The sequence below is a fragment of the Anomaloglossus baeobatrachus genome, chromosome 1, assembly GCF_048569485.1.
Source record: "Anomaloglossus baeobatrachus isolate aAnoBae1 chromosome 1, aAnoBae1.hap1, whole genome shotgun sequence".
NCBI lineage: Eukaryota > Metazoa > Chordata > Amphibia > Anura > Aromobatidae > Anomaloglossus > Anomaloglossus baeobatrachus.
Genome location: NC_134353.1, coordinates 16,918,574 through 16,939,626, shown reverse-complemented (window position 1 = coordinate 16,939,626; position 21,053 = coordinate 16,918,574). Strand labels below are relative to the sequence as shown.

Sequence of the window (21,053 nt, the reverse complement as noted above, 5' to 3'; positions counted from 1 at the left end):
AAATATATTGACCAGAACTAACTCTGAGTACTAATTCCACCCTGGCTGCTGAGGTAAGGGAGAGAAAGAAAAAAATGTCACAAGATTATGAAAGAAGAAAAGATCATTCACCTACTAACCAATACATCACCTTATCAACCCGGAGCGCCATTACTTCTGATGCTTATGTACCTCATTCACTTCTGTTTTTCCAATTTCCCCCACACCTCAGCAATTAGAGCTTCCGAGTCTCCTAATCCACTGCAGTACACAAAACACGAGGTAATATTATGGATTTTGCTCTTTATACTTCATACTAGCTGTAGTACCCGGGTGTTGCCCGGGATAGTAACTGTCTCTTTGTCTCTCTCCCAGTCTCTGTCTGTGTGTCGCTGTCTGTCTGTCTCTCTGTCTGTCTCTTTCCTTGTCTGTCTGTGTCTATGTCTCTATCTTACTATTTCTATCTCTGTCTGTCTTTGTATCAGTCTATCTGTCTCAATCTCTGTCTGTCTGTCTCTCTCTATCTCTGTGTCTGTCTCTATGTGTGTGTCTGTCTGTTTCTTTCACTGTCTGTCTCTTTTCCGTCTGTCTTGGTCTGTCTCTTTCCAGGTCTGTCTCTTTCCCCGTCTGTCTCTTTCCAGGTCTGTTTCTTTCCAGGTCTGTCTCTTTCCAGGTTTGTCTCTTTCCATGTCTATTTCTTTCCCCATCTGTCTCTTTCCCCATCTGTCTCTTTCCCCGTCTGTCTCTTTCCCCGTCTGTCTCTTTCCCCGTCTGTCTCTTTGCCCGTCTGTCTCTTTGCCCGTCTATCTCTTTGCCCATCTGTCTCTTTGCCCGTCTGTCTCTTTGCAGGTCTGTCTCTTTCCAGGGCTGTCTCTTTCTCTGTCTGTCTCTTTCCCCGTCTGTCTCTTTCCAGGGCTGTCTGTTTGATTAGCTGACTCTTTCCAGGACTGTCTCTTTTCAGGGCTGTCTCTTTCCCCATCTGTCTCTTTCCAGGACTGTCTCTTTCCAGGGCTGTCTCTTTGCCCGGCTGTCTCTTTTCCCGGCTGTCTCTTTCCAGGGCTGTCTCTTTGCCCGGCTGTCTCTTTTCCCGGCTGTCTCTTTCCAGGGCTGTCTCTTTCCAGGGCTGTCTCTTTCCAGGGCTGTCTCTTTCCCCGTCTGTCTCTTTCCCCGTCTGTCTCTTTCCAGGGCTGTCTCTTTCCCCGTCTGTCTCTTTCCAGGGCTGTCTCTTTCCCCGTCTGTCTCTTTCCCCGTCTGTCTCTTTCCAGGGCTGTCTCTTTCCCCGTCTGTCTCTTTCCAGGGCTGTCTCTTTCCCCGTCTGTCTCTTTCCCTGTCTGTCTCTTTCCAGGTCTGTCTCTTTGACCGTCTGTCTCTTTGGCCGTCTGTCTTTTTGCCCGGCTGTTTCTTTGCCCGGCTGTCTCTTTGCCCAGCTGTCTCTTTGCCCAGCTGTCTCTTTGCCCGGCTGTCTCTTTGCCAGTCCGTGTCTTTGCCCATCTGTCTCTTTCCAGGGCTGTCTCTTTCCCCATCTGTCTCTGTCTGTGTCTGTCCGTCTTTTTCTGTCTCTCTATCCATCTCTCCACCGACATCTTATTACCTCACACATAAGCTAATACTAACAGTTTATTTTGTTCCTATAGCAACCATTGACTGTTGCTATTAATAAACTGTAGCTCCCATCTCCATTCAGTTTAATGGCGGCAGGATTTTAGAGACTAACTGTAAAGCATGGGGTTCCATTTTTCTGTCAAAACATAGTCTACGATGTTCCCTGGGTCATATGGGGTGTCTGTGCAAAATTTCGTGATTGTAAATGCTACGGTGCGGATTCCTTTAGCGGACATACACACATACATACACACAATGAGCTTTATATATTAGATGTGTAGGGTGTTATTAATAGTGTCCGACGTATAAACCATACATGAATTAATGTTTCTCCAGGAACTGTCTTCTACTGTTCATCTCTGGCCTCATAATAATATTGTAGCATTTGGGGAAAAATATACAGCCCAGTATCCCAATTTCTGAGGCCAGTATGGAGAATATCTCCACCATGACCATGTTCTTCCCCTTACTGCTCAGATACGCTGGGATAGCACAGATCCAGACGCTGCAGAAGAGCAGCATGCTGAAGGTGATGTACTTGGCCTCATTATAGATATCAGGTAATGTCCTCACCATGAAAGCCAAAACAAAGCTCACAGCGGCCAGGAACCCCAGATAACCCAACATGAAATAAAATGCCCCAACAGAACCTTCATTACACTGAAGGATGATCTTTCCTGGATAAGAGTCCTCGTCCAGCTCTTGAAATGGAGGAGAAACCGACACCCAAATAATACCATCCAGAAACTGAATGAAGGAGCAGATCAGCACTACAGAATTGGGCAGTGTCGCCCCCATCCATCTCCTCCAGGAGCTTCCAGGTCTGGTGGCTTTGAAAGCGATGGTAACCATGATGGACTTGGCCAGGATGGAAGACACCGCAACAGTGAAGGTGACTCCAATGGAGATTTGTCGTAGCATGCAGGTTGTATCATCCGGGCGACCAATGAACAGGAACACACATAATAAACTCAACTTGAGGGACAGAAGAAGAATGAAGCTGATGTTACGATTATTGGCTTTTACTATAGGAGTGTCCGAGAAGAAAATGAAAATCCCAGATACAAGGATGGTTATGATAAGAAATAGTCCAGACATGGAGGATAAGACGGCGGCCATTACATCCTGCTCATAGGACAGAAACTCCATCGTTTTTGGGATACACTTGTCTTTGTCTTCATTTGGCCATTTCCCATCAGGACACTTGTGACAATTTTCAGGATCTGGAAATAATATAAGGAATACACCTTGTGTTACATATTATTAGACCGCTCAACTTTAAATGCTACATAAGGTAGTGTACTGTCAGTATCAAAATTGTCTAAAATAGGCTGAATGTGCCCATTATTAAGGGTAGGTGTATAGAATAAACTAATATTAAAAGTAAAACTAAGGTCTTCATTAGGGATGAGCGAATGTATTCGCCACTATTCGGTATCCAACGGATAATGCGGTATTCGAGATATTCGGTATCCGACGGCTAATATGGTATTCGCTTCGATACTTTCATTTTCATTTCTAACTTCCTGGCGCCTGTTTTCCAGCCAATGAACACATCTGACGTTGCTTGCCCTCACAGTAACGCCGCAGCCATCTTTGTTGTGGTGTTTCTGTGATTGGCTTGGCTGCACAGCGTCATAGGGCCTATATAAGGCAGAGACCATTTTGTGAACACGCAGCCATATGGAGCTGGCGGTGTAGATAGACTGTACTGTGTGCGGGACAGCGTTCGTAGGTCCAACTAATAAATAGTCCTTGTAAGGGTTGAACACAGTGTCCAGTAGCTGCTAGCAGCTCCTTAAATCGCTTTTATGACCAACAGAAGGCAGGTCTTTCGGTCTCTCTCTCTGTCGGTCTCTCCCTCTCCCCCCCCTCTCTCATACTTACCGATCACTGACTGATCACAGGCACGGTGCTGCACGGCTGTCACACTGCTGCGTCTTCTAGTGCTTTTGAAAATGCCGGCCGCTCATTATGCCATCTCATATTCCCTGCTTCCCTCGCCCACCCGTGCCTATGATTGTTTGCAGTCAGGCGCGACCCCACGCTGAGTGACAGCTGTCTCGCTGCAACCAATCACAGACGCCGGTGGGCAGTAAAATAAATAAATAATTAAAAGACAACGGCATACGGTCCCCCCAAATTTTAATACCAGCCACGATAAAGCCACACGGCTGAAGGCTGGTATTCTCAGGATGGGGAGCCCCATGTTATGGGGAGCCCCACAGCATAAAAATATCAGCCAGCAGCTGCCCGGAATTGCTACATCCATTAGATGCGACAGTACTGGGACTCAACCCAGCTCATCCCGAATTGCCCTGGTGCGGTGGCAATCAGGGTAATAAAGAGTTAATGGCAGCCCATAGCTGCCGCTAAGTCTTAGGTTAATCATGGCAGGCGTCTATGAGACACCCCCATGATTAATCTGTAAGTAAAAGTAAATAAACACATACACCCAACATAATCCTTTATTTGGAATAAAAGACAAAAAAAAATACTCTTTCACCACTTTATTAAAATCCCCAAATACACCTCCAAGTCCAGCGTAATTCTCTTGAGGTCCCACGACGCATCCAGCTCTGCTACATGAAGCTGACAGGAGCGGCTAAAGAACACTGCCACTCCTGTGAGCTCCATGCAGCAACTGAAGTGAACTGCGCAATCAGTGGTAATGTCACTCAGGTGACACGCGGCCACCGCTCTCAGGTGGACTGCAGCTGGCTGCGGGTCTCCTGAGTGACGGCACCGCTGATCGCGCTGCCCACTTCAGTCACTCAGGCGATTTGCGGTCATCGGTGAGTCCTTCACTTGTGATCGCAAATCAGGCCGCGGCACGCAGACAGAGCCGCACGATGACAATGAAGTCGAGTGAAGTTCATCCGAGTTCATTCTGATTGCGCTGCTCTGTCTTGCAGCCAGCCATGCTCTATGATCTGCTTGCTGTCAGTACATAGAAACATTCCCCATCATCTCTGCTTACTGTCAATAAATAGAAACATTCCTGATCATCTCTGCTTGCTGTCATTGACTGGAAACATTCCCCAACACGTCTGCTTGCTGTCAGTAAATGGAAACATTCCCCACCATCTTTGCTTGCTGTCATTTAACATTCCCCAACATGTCTGCTTGCTGTCAGTGAGCGGAAACATTCCCCATCTCTCTGCTTGCTGTCAGTGAATGGAAACATTACACAACACATCAGCTTGCGGTCAGTGAATGGAAATATCCCCCACCATCTCTGCTTGCTGTCAATTAATGTAAACATTCCCCTCCATCTCTGCTTGCTGTCAGTGAGTGGAAACATTCCTCTCCATCTCTGCTTGCTGTCAGTGAGTGGAAATATTCCCCGTCATCTTTGCTTGCTGTCATTGAATGGAAACATTCCCCAACACGTCTTCTTGCTGCAATTGAATGGAAACATTCCCCAACACGTCTGCTTGCTGTCAGTGAATGGAAACATTCCCCACCATCTCTGCTTGCTGTAAGTGAGTGGAAACATTTCCCATCATCTCTGCTTGCAGTCATTGAATGGAAACATTCCCAATCATCTCTGCTTGCTGTCAGTGAGTGGAAACATTCCCGATAAGTGTTTTGCATGCATTTTTGACACTGCAGTCCCACTCGGCTCTGCTACATCCCCATACTACATGGCTGGCTGCTAGACAGAGCCACACAATCAGAATGAACTCAGATAAACTTCACCCAACTTCATTGTCATCGCACGGCTCTGTCAGTGTGCCACAGCCTAATTTGCAATCACAGGTGAAGGACTCACCGGTAACCGCAAATCCCCTGAGTGACTGAAGTAAGCAGCACGATCAGCAGTGTCGTCACTCAGGTGACCCGCGGCCAGCTGGAATCCTCCACCTGAGAGCTGTGGCCGCGGGTCACCTTAGTGACGTTACCGCTTATTGCGTGGCTCACTTCAGTTGCTGTGTGGAGCTGACAGAGAGCGGCAGTGTTTTATGGCCGCTCCTGTTAGCTTCATGTAGCAGAGCTGGATGCATCGTGGGACCTTGTGAGAATTACGCCAGACCTGGAGGGGTATTTGGGGATTTTAATAAAGTGGTGGAAGAGGGTGTTTTTTTTTATTCCAAATAAAGGATTTTTTCGGGTGTATGTGTTTAATTAACTACTGTATTCATTAACTCCTTATTACCCCAATTGCTACCACATCAGGGCAATTCGGGATGAGCTGGGTAGAGGCCCAGGATTGTCGCATCTAATGAATGTGGCTATTCCGGACGGCTGCTGGCTGATATTTGGCCTATAACTGTTCAGTTTACAGAAACCATAAACTACCAGCCCCATCACAGCCATAGCAAGTATTATAATGGCTGTGATTGGCCGAGGAAACCACTGTAAATAGGAGCCTTTAAGAGAGCCTTTCAGTTTCTTGTTGGGACACCTGGAGGCTTTGAACTCTTGTACTAGTTCCCAGCCATCACATGTCCCAGCAGCTGGGAACTCAAAGAATGTTAAAGGCTCTTTTAAAAGATCCGTTAAAATAATTGGCATGACTGTGATTGGCCAGGGAAATCATTGCAGTTAGACTCTCTTCTGGGCCCACCTATTAAACTCCATAACTTTTCACTGCTTCCCCCACCCTCCCTCTGTGTATAGCAGTCTGTGTTTGGTTACTCCAGCAGTAAAATTGGAGTACAGGGCATGTCTGTAGGAAGATAGTGCCACATTATGGGCCGGCGCCATTTTGGTGTTTGATGCAGGAGAGGTAGCAGCCAGCAGCTCTGATCACCTGTGTGAAGTCAAGAAGATAAGTTATGCTTGAAGTGAGGTGGCGCTGGAAGACATTATCTGACTGATGACCTCTGAGGTCACAGGTGACCATGGTACAGATAATGCATCACCATATATGTAATGTGGGGGGGCGGTAGATCATCCAGAGCTGAACTTCGACTGCAGCGGAGTCTGGATCCAACCCTGGGACTGGATGGGAGAGCAGCTTCCTGAAGCAGAGGCTTTATCTGTGGGGACCGATTCCCCCACCAAGAACGCTGGCAGGGTTAAAGCCCCCCTGAGGACATCTCTAAAATACCCCTCTTTAACAAATCTGCTGGAGCTAGCCGGGGGACAAGGAAGAGGTGGCTTGTAGTGCTGAAAAGAGCTGACGTTGAAAGTGGCTGCACCCAAGGCCAGGTGATCGAGTATAATCAGACCCAGGGCATTGAGTTTATAGCCAAAGATATTATCGGGTACCATATATTTGTCCACTCTCCCTGCTCACCTACAGACCCTATATGTAGGGTAAAAAGTGTCATTAATGTGCCTGTGGTGCCACAAAGTTTGGTATGCAGTGGGGTAACCCAGCTCACAACTGAAGGGAATGTTAAGAGTAGTGATGGGCGTTCCCCCCGATGTTCATGTTCAGGAGATTGTAAACTTCGAGTTCGGGTTCTGAGATAACGCAAACTTGCGTCCGAACCCCGAACTTGGACTTTACAGTTATGGGATGGGGCGGGGGTCTGTAAAATAAAGAAAATCGTTAATAATAAACATTGTCACTATACTTAAAAACAAAAAAACAACAATAAAAAAGTGAGCCGGAGTATGAGATGGTATACATGGAGCTTGTGAGCTCATGTTCACACTGGCCATTAGACAAAGAGAAACCAAGGGAAAAATTGTGAAAACATACCCTGCTGTAACTAAATAAAAGCATAGTGCAAATAAACATAGGGTACTTAGTAAACACTGTTTTTGATCAAAAAAAGCATAAAGCTATCCCACCAACGCCAAGGTGTACCCAGTTGGGATAGTACCTACACTCTCTAATATTAAAACCTTACCATGGGTCTAAAATAGGCCTCAATGTGGCTAAGGGCTGAGAGCGACCGGGTTCCAACAGGACACACACAGTCAGGGGGATTCACAGAATGAAATGTCCAGCTCACCAAGAGGGAGGGCCACACCCCATTTGTACTGAATACAAAAAAACTACATAAAAACAAAAAAGTGAGCCGGAGTATGAGATGGTATACATGGAGCTTGTGAGCTCATGTTCACACTAGCCATAAGACAAAGAAAAACCAAGGGAAAAATTGTGAAAACATACCCTGCTGTAACTAAATAAAAGCATAGTGCATATAAACATAGGGTACTTAGTAAACACTGTTTTTGATCACCCTCTTGGTGAGCTGGACATTTCATTCTGTGAATCCCCCTGACTGTGTGTGTCCTGTTGGGACTCGGTCACTCTCAGCCCTTAGCCACATTGAGGCCTATTTTAGACCCATGGTAAGGTTTTAATATTAGAGAGTGTAGGTACTATCCCAACTGGGTACACCTTGGCGTTGGTGGGATAGCTTTATGCTTTTTTTGATCAAAAACAGTGTTTACTAAGTACCCTATGTTTATATGCACTATGCTTTTATTTAGTTACAGCAGGGTATGTTTTCACAATTTTTCCCTTGGTTTCTCATTGTCACTATACTTACAGGTCTCGCGATGCGTCCTGCACACTCTGTCTCCCTCCGCTTCTGCTTCCAAGTAAGATCATCTTAGTGCCACCTGGTAACCATCAAAAAGGACCTTACGTGACGTCATAACCATGTGACCAGTTACGTGTGAATTTTGTATTATCTCATTGGCTATAGACTGGTCACATGACTATGACATCATGCAAGGTCCTAGAGTGTCAGCATGCTCGCTGGTACTCAGTGCTCGCCAGAGCATCTCAGTACTCTGTATACTTGGCGAGCACCATGTACTGGCGAGATGCTCGGACATATGTTTGGCTCTCACTCCCTGCATGTTGGCGGTCTTTACAGAGTCACTCACATGCAGGGATTGGCTGCCACACACTAAAGGGTACTTTACACGCAACGATATCGCTAACGATATATCGTCAGGATCACGGTGTTCGTGGCGCACATCCGGCGCCATTAGCGATATCGTTGTGTGTGACGAAAAGGAGCGACGATCAACGATCGCAAAAATCGTTGATCGTTGACACGTCGCTCCTTTTCATAATATCGTTGGTGGTACATGCCGCTGGTTGTTCGTTGTTCCTCCGGCATCACACATCACTATGTGTGACACCGCAGGAATGACGAACATCTCCTTACCTGCGTTCACCGGCAATGAGGAAGGAAGCAGGTGGGCGGCATGTTCCAGCCGCTCATCTCTCCCCCTCCTCTGCTATTGGGTGGCTGCTTAGTGATGCCGCTGTGATGCCGAACAAACGTCCCCATTAAAGGGGAAATTGGTGTCTCCAGCGACTTCGCTAAGCAGGTATGTGCGTGTGATGCTGCTGTAGTGATATTGTTCGCTACGGCAGCGATCACCCCCATGATGAAACAGCAACACGGGCGGGTGTTATCGCTAGCGATGTCGCAGCATGTAAAACACCCTTAATGCCACAGCCGTGAATAGCGGCACCGGGAATCTGGTGATTGGAGATCACTATTGCTATAGTAACCCACTCGTTAGGTTACTATGGCAACAGTGGCAGCGGTGATGTCACCACTTACCAACCTGCCGCAGCCTCTGCTCGATTACACAGCACTTGGAGCAGCAGCGTTCTTCCTCCCTGTGCTGTCTGATATAGCAGAGCTGCATCTGTTAAAGAAGACCAGAATCATGGAGGGGTGATAGGGAGTAATAAAGATGGAGTCCCTAAGTGTGTCTGTGTATTTATTTCTAATAAAGTATTTTTTCTCTGTGTGGTGTCTTTTTTAACCCTTTATTGGAGATTCTTAAAGGCTGGGTCAAACTTGGCCTGACATTAAGAATCTCGGGCTTAATACTAGCTGGTAAAACAAAGCTGGTATTAAGCCCTTATTACCAAGCGTGCCACTCGGCACCAGGGCCGCTGGAGATTTGGATACAGCACCAGAAGATGGCACTTCTATGAAAGCACCATTTTCTGGGGCGGCTGCAGACTGCAATTTGCAGCAGGGGGCCCAGAAAACTTGGGCCACACTGCAGTGCGAATTCCAATCCCCAGCTGTCTAATTATACCTGGCTGGACACAAAAATTGGGCGAAACCCACGTCATTTTTTAAAAAAAATTATTTCATGAAATTCATGAAATAATTGAAAAAATATCTTCCCTCTATTTTTGGCTCCAAGCCAAATTCAAATAGGCAGCTGGGGGTAGGGGAAGCCCATCCCTGCCTGCTTTATCTGGCTAGCATACAAAAATGTGGCAAAGCCCACGTCATTTTTTTTTTTTTTCAGTTTTTTGGCAAAAGATGTAAAAAAAAAATGGCTTCCCTGGATTTTCCATTGCCAGTGAAGGTAAAACCAAGCAGTGTGATTTAGCAGCCAGTAGCTGCTTGGATTACCCTTAGCTAGCAATAAAAAATGAAGCGGGAGCCCACTCATGGTTTTTTTTATTATTTATTTATTTAAATAACTAAAAAAAAAAAAAAAAAAAAAGGGCTTCCCTGTACTTTGATCTCCTTACATCACAGTACTGTAAAAATAAATAAATCATTAAAAAAGTGACATAGCGCTCTGTGGTATTTTTGATTCTCAATGCAGATAAAGCAGACGGCTATAAGCTGTCACCCCCATTTGCCTGATTTACCTTGGTTTGTGATCAAAATACAGGGAAGCCCGTTAATTTTTTTTGTTTAAAAAAATAGTTAAAAGAAAAATGCGTGAGCTCCCGCCGTATTTTGATCACCAGTCAGGTACAGCCAGGCAGCTAGGGGCTGGTATTCTCGGTGGCCCGCAGCCACCCCTGGAAATGGCGCACTGTTTCTTAGCGCCATTTCCAGGTGCTTTATCCGGCTCGTCCAGTGGCCCTGATGGAGGTGGCTTGCTGGGTAATAAAGGGATTAATACCAGCTTTGTATTCTCAGATGATACTAAACCCGAAATTCATGGTGTCATGCCAAATTAGACATTGCAAGCATGAATTTCTAGGAAATAGTGAAAAAAAAACACAACAAAGATTTTTTTTTATTAGAATAAAACAAAAAAAACATTTAGAGACTCCATCATTATTATAAAAAAATCCTTAGTCTGACTTAATCCACTGGAACAGCAATGTCAACTCTGCTTCATCACTGTGCTCAAATAGTGTCTAGACACAGTGAGAAGCACAGAGAGCCAAGTCAGCTCTGCTACATCATTGTGCACAGACAGTGTCTATACATTGTGAGAAGCACAGAGAGCCATGTCATCTCTCCTACATCACTATACACAGACAGTCTATACATAATGAGAAGCAAAGCGCAAAGTCAACTGATTCACCACTGTGCACAGACACAGTATATACACAGTGAGAAGCACAGAGAGCCATGTCAGGTCTGCTACATCTGTTATGATTCAGAGACCGAGAAGGATAAAAAAATGCAGAATCCCAAAAAGGTAACAGAGTGGCTGGAAACTTAACAGACTGCAGACCTAATCCTTACACACAACTAGAAGTAGCCGTGGGGCGTGCCTACGATGACCTGGATGCCTCAACAAAGCTGGAGAACTAAATAATCTCACAGATAGAGATAAAAGAAAGCTAATCTGCCTCGGAGCAGTCCCAAAAGATAGATAGATAGCCCCCCACATGTAAAGGCTACGGTGATATAGAAAAACACAATACAAAGCCAGAAAAGACAGATTCAGCAAAGGTGAGGCCCAAATTATCTTTATAGGAAAGGATAGGAAAGAGCAACTGTCTTCAGCTGTAAAAACCCTAATATATACCAGCACTTTTGATATGGATAAATCCTGAGGTCAACAACCTCTCCCCCACTGTATCAGCACTCTGATGTTACTGGGATCCTAAAACACTAATACAGAGGAGGGACTGAATTAATACCAAGTATGACAAACACAATACCTTGCAGAATCATGGAGCTAAGTATACAGACACTCCCAGTAGGGAATGATCCCATTCCACCAAGAACTCCACACAGACAAAACAGGAATCAAGCATTGGCATTAAAGCAGAAAAAACAACAAGAAAGTGGAAAGCAAACAGCAGAGGTACAAAGACCACTTATCTGAGAGACGTTCTGGTAGTGAGCAGAACTGGTTACAGAATGTCCTTAACACACAGGAGACATTGACCACCGGCAAGTAACCAGAGAAAACTACTCCGTTAAATAGCCCATTCTGACCCCGATTGCCAGTCCTCCACAAGTGCGTGGCCTTTACTCCACACATCAACCACACCGCCAGCACTGACCACAAGAGGGAGCCCCAAACTGGAAAACATATTCACAACATACATCGCTCTGGACAGACAGTGTCTATACATAGTGAGAAGTACAGAGAGCCATGTCAGGTCTGCTTCATCACTGTGCACAGACAGTGTCTATACATAGTGAGAAGTACAGAGAGCCATGTCATATCTGCTACATCACTCTGGACAGAGCGATGAACCAGCCTAACAGTGAGGGGATGATTGCACTTACGTTTCGCATTGCATCACCCCACTCTCAGGAGAGGAGTGACTCAGCTGCATGGAAATAGACGCAGCTGACCAGCTGCCTTTCGGGAGATTGTGTGCCATGATGCAATGACACTCACATCTCGGTGCACCCGTCTGTAGCCAATGAGACAATACAACATTCCCACGTGACTGGTCACATGGGTATGACATCACAGAAGGTCCTTTTAGCCACAGGTGCTTACCGGGTGGAAGCAGAAGCGGCCCGGAGGCAAAGTCTGCAGGATGCGTTGCGGGACCTGTAAGTATGATCGTAATGAATTTTAATAACGTGCTTTTTTTACAGCCTCTGGACCTGAACTGTAACACGAACTGTAAAACGAAGGTCCCAGAAAGCTCGTGTTTGGGGTCGTGTGCATGAACACCATGTGTTCGGTACAGACCCTGAACTTTACAGTTTGGGTTCACCCATCCCCTGTCAACAGGTGGGAGGAGGTGGCAAAGAAAGAACGGCAAAGTCGGTGACATGGGAGGACCCCTTCTATCAGCTACAGGGAAATCAGTTGTGACTATGGTATAGTGAGGGCCAAGGGGCTCCTATGCTGTCCCTCATGCTAGGAGACCCTAGACTATCCCTGTTCTCTGGACTATCCTTAATGGTGGTGATGCCAGAGTCCCGTGCTTTACTATACTGCTAAGTAAAGCTGATCTGTCCCTCCTCCCAACAAGGAAGGAAGGAACAGAAGTGTGATGGAAAAACAGTAGGAGCAGGAATGGATAAAATAAATTCAGTCACATTGCACACACTGAGAAAAAAAACAGTAAAAAACTAAAGGGGAAGGCAAGTGTAGCTAGAAAAGGACAACAAGGGTTAGCACCACAACTGCACACAACAATAACATCACAACCACCGGTAAGCCTGGATAAAGTCACCTCTCCAAGCCAAGTATGGTCAAACTATAGCTGGCACTATAGGAACCATCCAGCCAGCATATATAGGAGGGTAGCGAATGTGACTGGCTCTCCCATAGCATGAGACTAAGGAGATTAACAAGCAGTCCAGCAGAGATTAACTTTTGCTAGCCTGCCTATGAACTATAGATCTGTGAGTCGATGTTCGAGTCTCCCTGCACTGATCATACACATCAGAGAAGCTAGCAGACATAGTCCAAGAATCTTGAGTTTCCCCAGATCCTGACCCTGTCATTACAGTCAGCAATTCTTGTAAAAAAATACTTAAACTGCATCATGTGAGTGCCATGTCTGTTAGAAGTATACGAAATGTAGTCCTTCCAACCATTCAGAAGTCAAAAGGTGGACATCCAGGCAAGAAATCAGAGACAAAATTTGTCTCATAACAGTGTCTATCATTTTGGTTTGACAAACATGGCAGTGGAGGCAGCTTGCATGCTTTGTAATAGTGAGATCACAGACGTCCATGCAAGCACCATGTGATGCATGTTACACAAGTCTGTACGGAGGCCAGATTAAAGGCGAAGAAGCCTCAAGTTCAATATCATCACAAGAAGCGTCAACTCGTGTTTGCAAAAAAAAATATGAAAAGGGAAATAAAATTGGAAACTGGTGTTTGGAGCAATGAGACAAAAGTCTATAGACTAGGCTTTGATGGATGCTAATGGGTTTAATTCTTGTGAATCTACAAAAAAAATACAAAAAAATGGACACTGCTATTTTACAGGGAGCAGACGGATCTGCAGAGTCAATATGGTAGTAAAATGACTGGTCTGTGATACATCGCAGTGACAAGAAGTTAGGTGTTTTTTTTTTTCATTTTTCACACCCTCAAGAAGTTCAACACCCCTTTGTACTTATTTTATTCTAAAGAAAAATTCTGAACACAAGTCTTGTGTGTCACAGAATGTGAACTGCTCGATTGTGGGACAGACAAGCCATTAATTTAGTTTTTTAAAATACAAAACAAAAATCTTCTTAATCCAGAAATTAAACACGACTGTCTATCTCACAAAACATGCGTGTTTTAGGCTTTTTTTTTCCCACACTTAGTGTAATAGTCCAATATTTGACCCATACAGTCCACATGTATACAAATGTTGGTCCCCACTAGTTACTAAACCTTTTACCCTAGCCTATGTTAGTAAGGCTGGGTTTGCATTAAATAGTTCAGATTCAATACAGTTCTTGGAGACGTCAGAGAAGAAGCTTTACAGTAGTATTTTTTTCTTAGAGGAAGATTTTGACACAAACTATACACATCCCTGATTTTTTACATTTTTTATGTGGCTTTGGAGATAGTTACCAGATATATTGGATATGTGTCCTTCTGTGCAAGGAATACAATCATGGCAGCATGTGTGATAGGATTCTATTGGAGATTGACGAGATCCTGGAGGACAAGCTGGAGAACACAAACCTACTGGAGTCTAATAAGAAATATAATCAAATTGTTGATTTCCATAAGATCAGCTGCAAGGGAACTTGTCCTTAAGTGCAACATCAAAAAATCCACAACATCAAACAATTCTGATAATAGGATCAACACAAATCTAAGTATTTCTCACAGTTAACATCATAATTCATTTAGACAACACACCAAACGACAAAAACAAATATATGACAAAGATGTCTGGCAAGTGTGGGTTCTACCTCTGGGACTCTCACCTATCTAGAAAAAACGAACCCCAAAGAGGTGACTGCCAAAGACTATATGCAGTTGGAGAAATAATGTAAAGATTGGTGTTAATTTTAAAGAATTTTTGGGAACAGATAAAATGTCATCATCGCACAGAAAAACAATCTCAAAAGGGGGTTTCTGCAATAATGGCTTACATAGACTCCCAAATTTATTGATATGCATTAAAAGCTGACAAACAACAGATAAATAAATACATAAATATGGATATCAAAATGAGATAAACCCTATCCTTTAGTATAATAGAAATAGTCCAGCTCACCACATACTTCGCCGTTCAATCCTCCAACACCATGGAAGCGCGGGATCCCGCTGCTGTTATCAGCGTATGCATCAACAAGTGAAGAAAAAGGAACTAGCTTCTGGGAAAAATTTCAATAAAATCAGATTCTTTATTGGATTCTTTAAAATTATGGAAAAAAGTGAATCTCACAAAAAAAGACAGGAGTCACAACCATCACTGGACAACAGACTCATTAGTTTCTGATTGAAATGAGTCTGGTGTCCTTTCTGGTTGTGACTCCTGTCTTTTTTGTCGATCTATCTATCCCTCAATCTATCTATCTATCTATCTATCTATCCATTATCTATCTATATAGCTATCCCTCTATCTATCCATCCATCCTTCTATCTATCCATTATCTATCTATCTATCTATTCCTCTATCTATCTATCTATCTATCTATTATCTTTCCCTCTTTCTATCTATCTATCTATCTCTCTATCTATCCATTATCTATCTATCCCTCTATCTATCCATCCATCTAACTATCCATTATCTATCTATCTATCTATCCCTCTATCTATCCATCTATCTATCCATGAGCTATCTATCCATTATCTATCTATCTATCTATCCATTGTTAAAGAAGACACCATTTTCTGCGTTCAGCCATTTTGTCTTTATAAGTCTACTTCTCTATTGAAGACAATCACAGTTCATTATATTACATTCTCATAAGCAATGTGATAAACAACTCATTTCCAATTTTGCAGAACATATGTCCCTGGCAGGACAAATGCATTTTTGTCGTATTATTCCCTTTATTTCTCCGAGCAACATGTGTTGACCCACAGATTAACTTGTGAAATATGTATTTTTGGCAGGAGTGTTTGTTATCACATACTGTAATATTGTAATTATCAAGGTCAAACTGACCCAAAGAAGGTCCATTGTAGCCAAAATTGCAAGATGTTCTATAAACATGTCAAAATTGATGAATTACTCTGGAAACATGTAATACGGCCAGAAAACCCTCGCTCATTGCAACATATCTATTTTTATGCACTTCAGAAACCTATAAATATTCTCGCTATAACAATAACGAGGTGTGATACTCTTCAGCTAAGACACTGGCTATGCGTCTTTCTTATTGAGCGTCTCCAGGATCCGGCTGCCGATCCAACCATCATCTGTTGCTGCAAAAAAAAAAAATATGTTTCATCCAGCACTTGATGATATAGTATCCCAATTCCACGAAATTCATGGACTTGATAAAAACAATATTAATTTTATTGGTGTACAAAAGTACAAATAATTAAAATCACTGCGTATTACGCTTTCAAGCCTAACAAGGGCTCTAACTTATAGCATATCAGTAAGAGCCCTTGTTCGGCTTGAAACGCATAAGATGCAATGATTTTAATTATTTGTACTTTTGTACACCAATAAAATCAATGTTTTTATCAAGTCTGTGAATTTCGTGGAATTGGGTTACTATATCTTTAAGTGCTGGATGAAACATTTTTTTCTGGCTTTATTTATCCCGGGATCCGGCCCGCTGGCTGTCCGTGCACTGATCTCTAAACCGGCCACAGCAAATCCAGAGGTGAGCTGATCCTAAAGTTTTTCTTTGTATCATCTGTTGCTACCTGAGTCGATGAATAAAGTCTCCCGCCTTTAACAATTTGGAGGCCCCAGCGAGATTCAATCTTTCCTCTTTGAATTTATTTGCCACTGAACAAAGCAGTCTGCCCTGCCTTGAACAGAGAATACCCCCGGGGTAAGTAGAGCTTTTGATCTCAACAATATTTTTCTCTTCAAGGAAGGTAGCAGACACACGAGTCAGTCTCAGGGGAATATAAACGGGAAACTAGAAGTCCTCAGGTAGATTGTATGTTGTTTGTGCTTGTCTTATATGTAGTCTTGTCTTGTCTTGTTATTTGTTTTTTAGTTTTGTCTGTCCCTGTTTGTCTTGTAATCCTTATTTGTGTGTAACTATTACAATAGTATATTAAGCTGCTTAAAAGTCTCTGCTGCCTGAACTTTGCTACTGCTTAACATTTTCTGCTATTGTTTTATTTATTTCAATTTGGGTTCTGTAACTGTGACTTAAGCATATTAACCCATTAACTAATAAGTTAATAATGTTAATAGAAGGTAATATTCTCTGTTATTCTCCGTGACTTATCCTGTCAGTTCAGCAAAGCAGGGAGAAGTGGGGGGGGGGGTTTAGAAGCTGCAGCATTGTGACCTTATGACCCTCCCTCACTGTACAGAGCAGAGTAGAATGGAGAGATGTATTTTTGGCAGGAGTGTTTGTTATCACATTCTGTAATATTGTAATTATCAAGGTCAAATTGACCCAAAGAATGTCCATCCTAGCCAAAATTGCAAGATGTTCTATAAAAATGTCAAAATTGATGAATTACTCTGGAAACATTTAATATGGCCAGAAACCCCTCGCTCATTGCAACATATCTATTTTTATCCACTCCAGAAACCTTTAAATATTCTCGCTATCACAATAAAGAGGTGTGATACTCTTGAGCTAAGACACTGGCTATGCGCCTTTCTTATTGAGCGTCTCCAGGATTCAGCTGCCGATCCAACCATCATTTGTTGCTACCTGAGTCGATTAATAAAGTCTCCCAGCTTTAACACCATCCATTATTTACCTATCTATCTATCTATCTATCTGTCTGTCTGTCTGTCTGTCTGTCTGTCTGTCTGTCTGTCTGTCTATCTAACTATCCATCCATTATCTATCTATCTATTTATCTAAGAAGAAGAAGTAAATGACAACACATATTTATTTAGTTTTTTTTTTCAACATGACTTATTGCATTGAAGGCATAAAAACACAGGTACCAACCCGAGGAAAAACTTGGCAACACCACGACAAAACCACGGTAAAACCGCATGCGGTTTTCGGCTGCGGTTTGCTGCGTTTTTTTAATGCAGGAGGACCATGTAGAAGGCGCACACATGCCGAAACGCGTAGTCCGAGAGGCTACTACTCCTTATTTGGACCTTATTTTTTGCCTGAATTTGTGGATCTGATTTTTATGAAAATATTTTAATAAAAAACTTGCATCGCAAGAAGAAATTTTTGAACTATAATAACTGCAATCCTGGAGTATTTTCCGCTGGAGACTCTGACCATTTTACAGGTTTTTTAATGCAGGTGCGGTAATCTTTCAGAGGGTACAGAATTTTTTTAAGAAAATTCCATTTTCTAGTGCGCACAGAGCCTAAAGCGGGCTTTACATGCTACGAGATCGCTACAGCAATCTTGTTGGGGTCATGGATTTTGTGATGCACATCCGGCTGCTGTAACCATCTTGTTGTGTGTGACTCCTGGGAGTGATTTTGGATCGTTGCAAAAACGTCCAAAATCGCTCCTCGTTGACATGGGGGTCCTCTCCCAATTATCTCTGTTGTCGCTTGGGCGAAGTTGATCCCCGTCCCTGCGGCAGCACACATCGCTACGTGTGACGCTGCAGGGACGAAGAACCTCTCCTTACCTGCCACACGCCAGCAATGAGGAAGGAAGGAGGTGGGCGGGATGTTCGTCCCGCTCATCTCCGCCCCTCCTCTTTGATTGGGCAGCCGCTTAGTGACGTCGCTGTGACGCCAAGCGAACTGCCCCCTTAGAAAGGAGGCGGTTTGCTGGTCACAGCGACGTCGCCGAGCAGGTAAGTACATGTGACGCTGCCGTAGCAATAATGTTCGCTACGGCAGCGATCTTCACATATCGGCATAACGATAGGGGCGGGTGATATCACGCTCGCCATCGCTAGCATTGGCTAGCGATGTTGCAGCGTGTAAAGCCACCCTAAGTCTGGTATCCCTGTAACCATACTGACCTGAAGAATTAATTGGTCTTATCACTTTTACTGCACAGTGAACCAAGCAAAAAAAACTAAAAAAATAATTAAGTGAATTGCTTGTTTTTGTTAAAATTTTTCATCTGAAAAATCTGAATAAAAAGTGATTAAAAAAGTTAGGTGCCACAAAACAGTCTCAAATAAATCTACAAGTTGTTGTACAAAAAATAAGACCCTACACAGCTCTCTTCACTAGCAAATAAAACAGTTGCAGCTTTCAGAATATTGAGACAGAAAAACTATTTATTATAAAAAAGACATTTTTACTGTGTCATAGAAGCAGAGCTTTAAAAAAGATATAAATCTATTATTGCTGTAATTTCACTAAATAAAATCCGTTCTGTCACTGATATCGCATGGTGAACGGCGTCAAAATAAACCCAAGAAGTATTACTGCATTGCTTTCTATGTCTTCATTCTTCCTCCCAAAAATCAGAATAAAGTCCGCTTTACACGCTGAAACATCGCTCAAGCGATCTCGTTGGGGTCACGGAGTTTGCGACCGCGCTTTAGCGATGCCGTTGCTTGTGACACCTATGAGCGATTTTGCATTGTCGCAAAACGTGCAAAATCGCATATCGGTGACATGGGGGTCCATTCTCGAATAACGTTGCTGCTGCAGTAACAATGTAGTTCATCGTTCCTGCGGCAGCACACATCGCTCTGTGTGACACCGCAGAAACGAGGAACCTCTCCTTACCTGCATCCCGCCCACAATGCGGAAGGAAGGAGGTGGGCGGGATGTTCGCCCCGCTCATCTCCGCCTCTCAGATTCTATTGGGCGGCGGTTCAGTGACGCTGCTGTGACGTCGCTGTGACGCTGAACGATGTGTGACGGGGGATTTATGACTTTGTGCGCCACGGGCAATCAATTGCCCGTGATACACAAATGACATGGGCGGTTACGATCGCTCGTGCAATTGCACGATAGATCGTAATGTGTAAAGCCCGCATAAGGCTTGGCTGACATTTATCCTGCTTGCTGAGTGTTACATCTGGGTTTCAGTGAAAATACCAAAAAATGTGATTCAGGCAAAACCCCAAAGAGAACCACTTACTCTAATGAGGCAGATGGAGTCACTTTGGACTACTCCGTCCAGTCTATGTTCTGGCAATGTCCCTTCATTTTAGGCGTCTTTTTCGAGCACAAATATGGATGACCACAGGTGTCTGCACACCTAAAAGATGGACACTAATGAAACAGATGCCAAATGGAGTCTAAAGTGTCTAAAGATGAATGGCGCGGTTTCTGTATGTAGGTAATGCTAGACAGTTCTGTATGATCTGATTCAGGTAAGCTTGGATGGATTATGATATGTGTAACCCCCTGGGGAATGTGATCTATGTTAATCTGTATTGATCTCTGTTGAGATGCATGTTTTGTATGTTTACTATGTAAAGAAGGGGCCGCTTTGTGTTAATTGGTGGTTGATTCATTGATCTCTGTATAAAAAACCAGGTATTTGGTATTACACATTATGCTTGAAAAAGACCACATCGGTTGAAGCGTTGCTGTTTCTTCATCCAATGGAACAAGAATAAATATGGATTGAATTCCCTTAGTGGGACGCTGTCATCACTTTATTCTCATGGTATATGTTAAATCAAGTAATCCCTTGATTTTGGATGTGCGTCCCTATACTGCTGAATGTGTGTGGACTACACAGGTGGTCTATTTTTTTGACCAGGGTGCTGTGGACTCTGCTTTCAGTAGAAGTAGTGTAAAGGAGAATGAAAGGGTTGTATGCCGTGCTATCACCAATTACACAATTTGATTATGCCATTTCTTTATTTCTTTCACAGGTCAGGTCTACGCGTTTCAGGGATTGACTATACCCTTCATCAGGACATTAGGAACATCAAGAGACAGTTTGACATTCCTAATGTCCTGATGAAGGGCTTGGTTAATTCCTGAAACGCGTTGACCTGACCTGTGAAAGAAATAAACAAATGGAATAATCAATTTGAGTCATTGGTGATAGCGTGGCATACAAACCTTTCATTCTCCTTTACACGTGGCATCTCCGGGGCTGCTGCTTTTACCATCCTAAAGCTTTACTAGGAGTTGTGCCTCTCACAACCCTAGTAGGTGAGTTGAACACCTTTGTTCATACTACTGTTATTTGTGATAAGACCCTATTGTGCTTTCTCCATCCACAGTTGTTTTTCAGTATAAATAGAAAACAATCAAAAAATGTTCTGTATCCCAAAGTGTTACCAATAAAACCCATAACTTACCACCACAAAACCAGGCCCTATTAGGGTCCATGATCTGTTCCTGGAAATGTGAGGGGGGTCCCATGTTAGTGGTAGAACAAAGTCCTTGGTAAT

At 43.5% G+C, this 21,053-nt stretch overlaps 1 protein-coding gene across 1 annotated transcript; it reads right to left on the bottom strand.

Moving 5' to 3' along the window:
* Positions 1-1,870: 1,870 nt before the first annotated feature.
* On the bottom strand, positions 1,871-20,768 carry LOC142289885 (vomeronasal type-2 receptor 26-like). The gene is made up of 3 exons (XM_075334105.1): positions 20,719-20,768; positions 20,559-20,653; positions 1,871-2,804 (listed from the first exon to the last, which is right to left on the bottom strand). Exons 1-3 carry the CDS (start codon positions 20,766-20,768, stop codon positions 1,903-1,905), a joined length of 1,047 nt encoding a protein of 348 aa, XP_075190220.1. The 3' UTR covers positions 1,871-1,902.
* Positions 20,769-21,053: the final 285 nt, after the last annotated feature.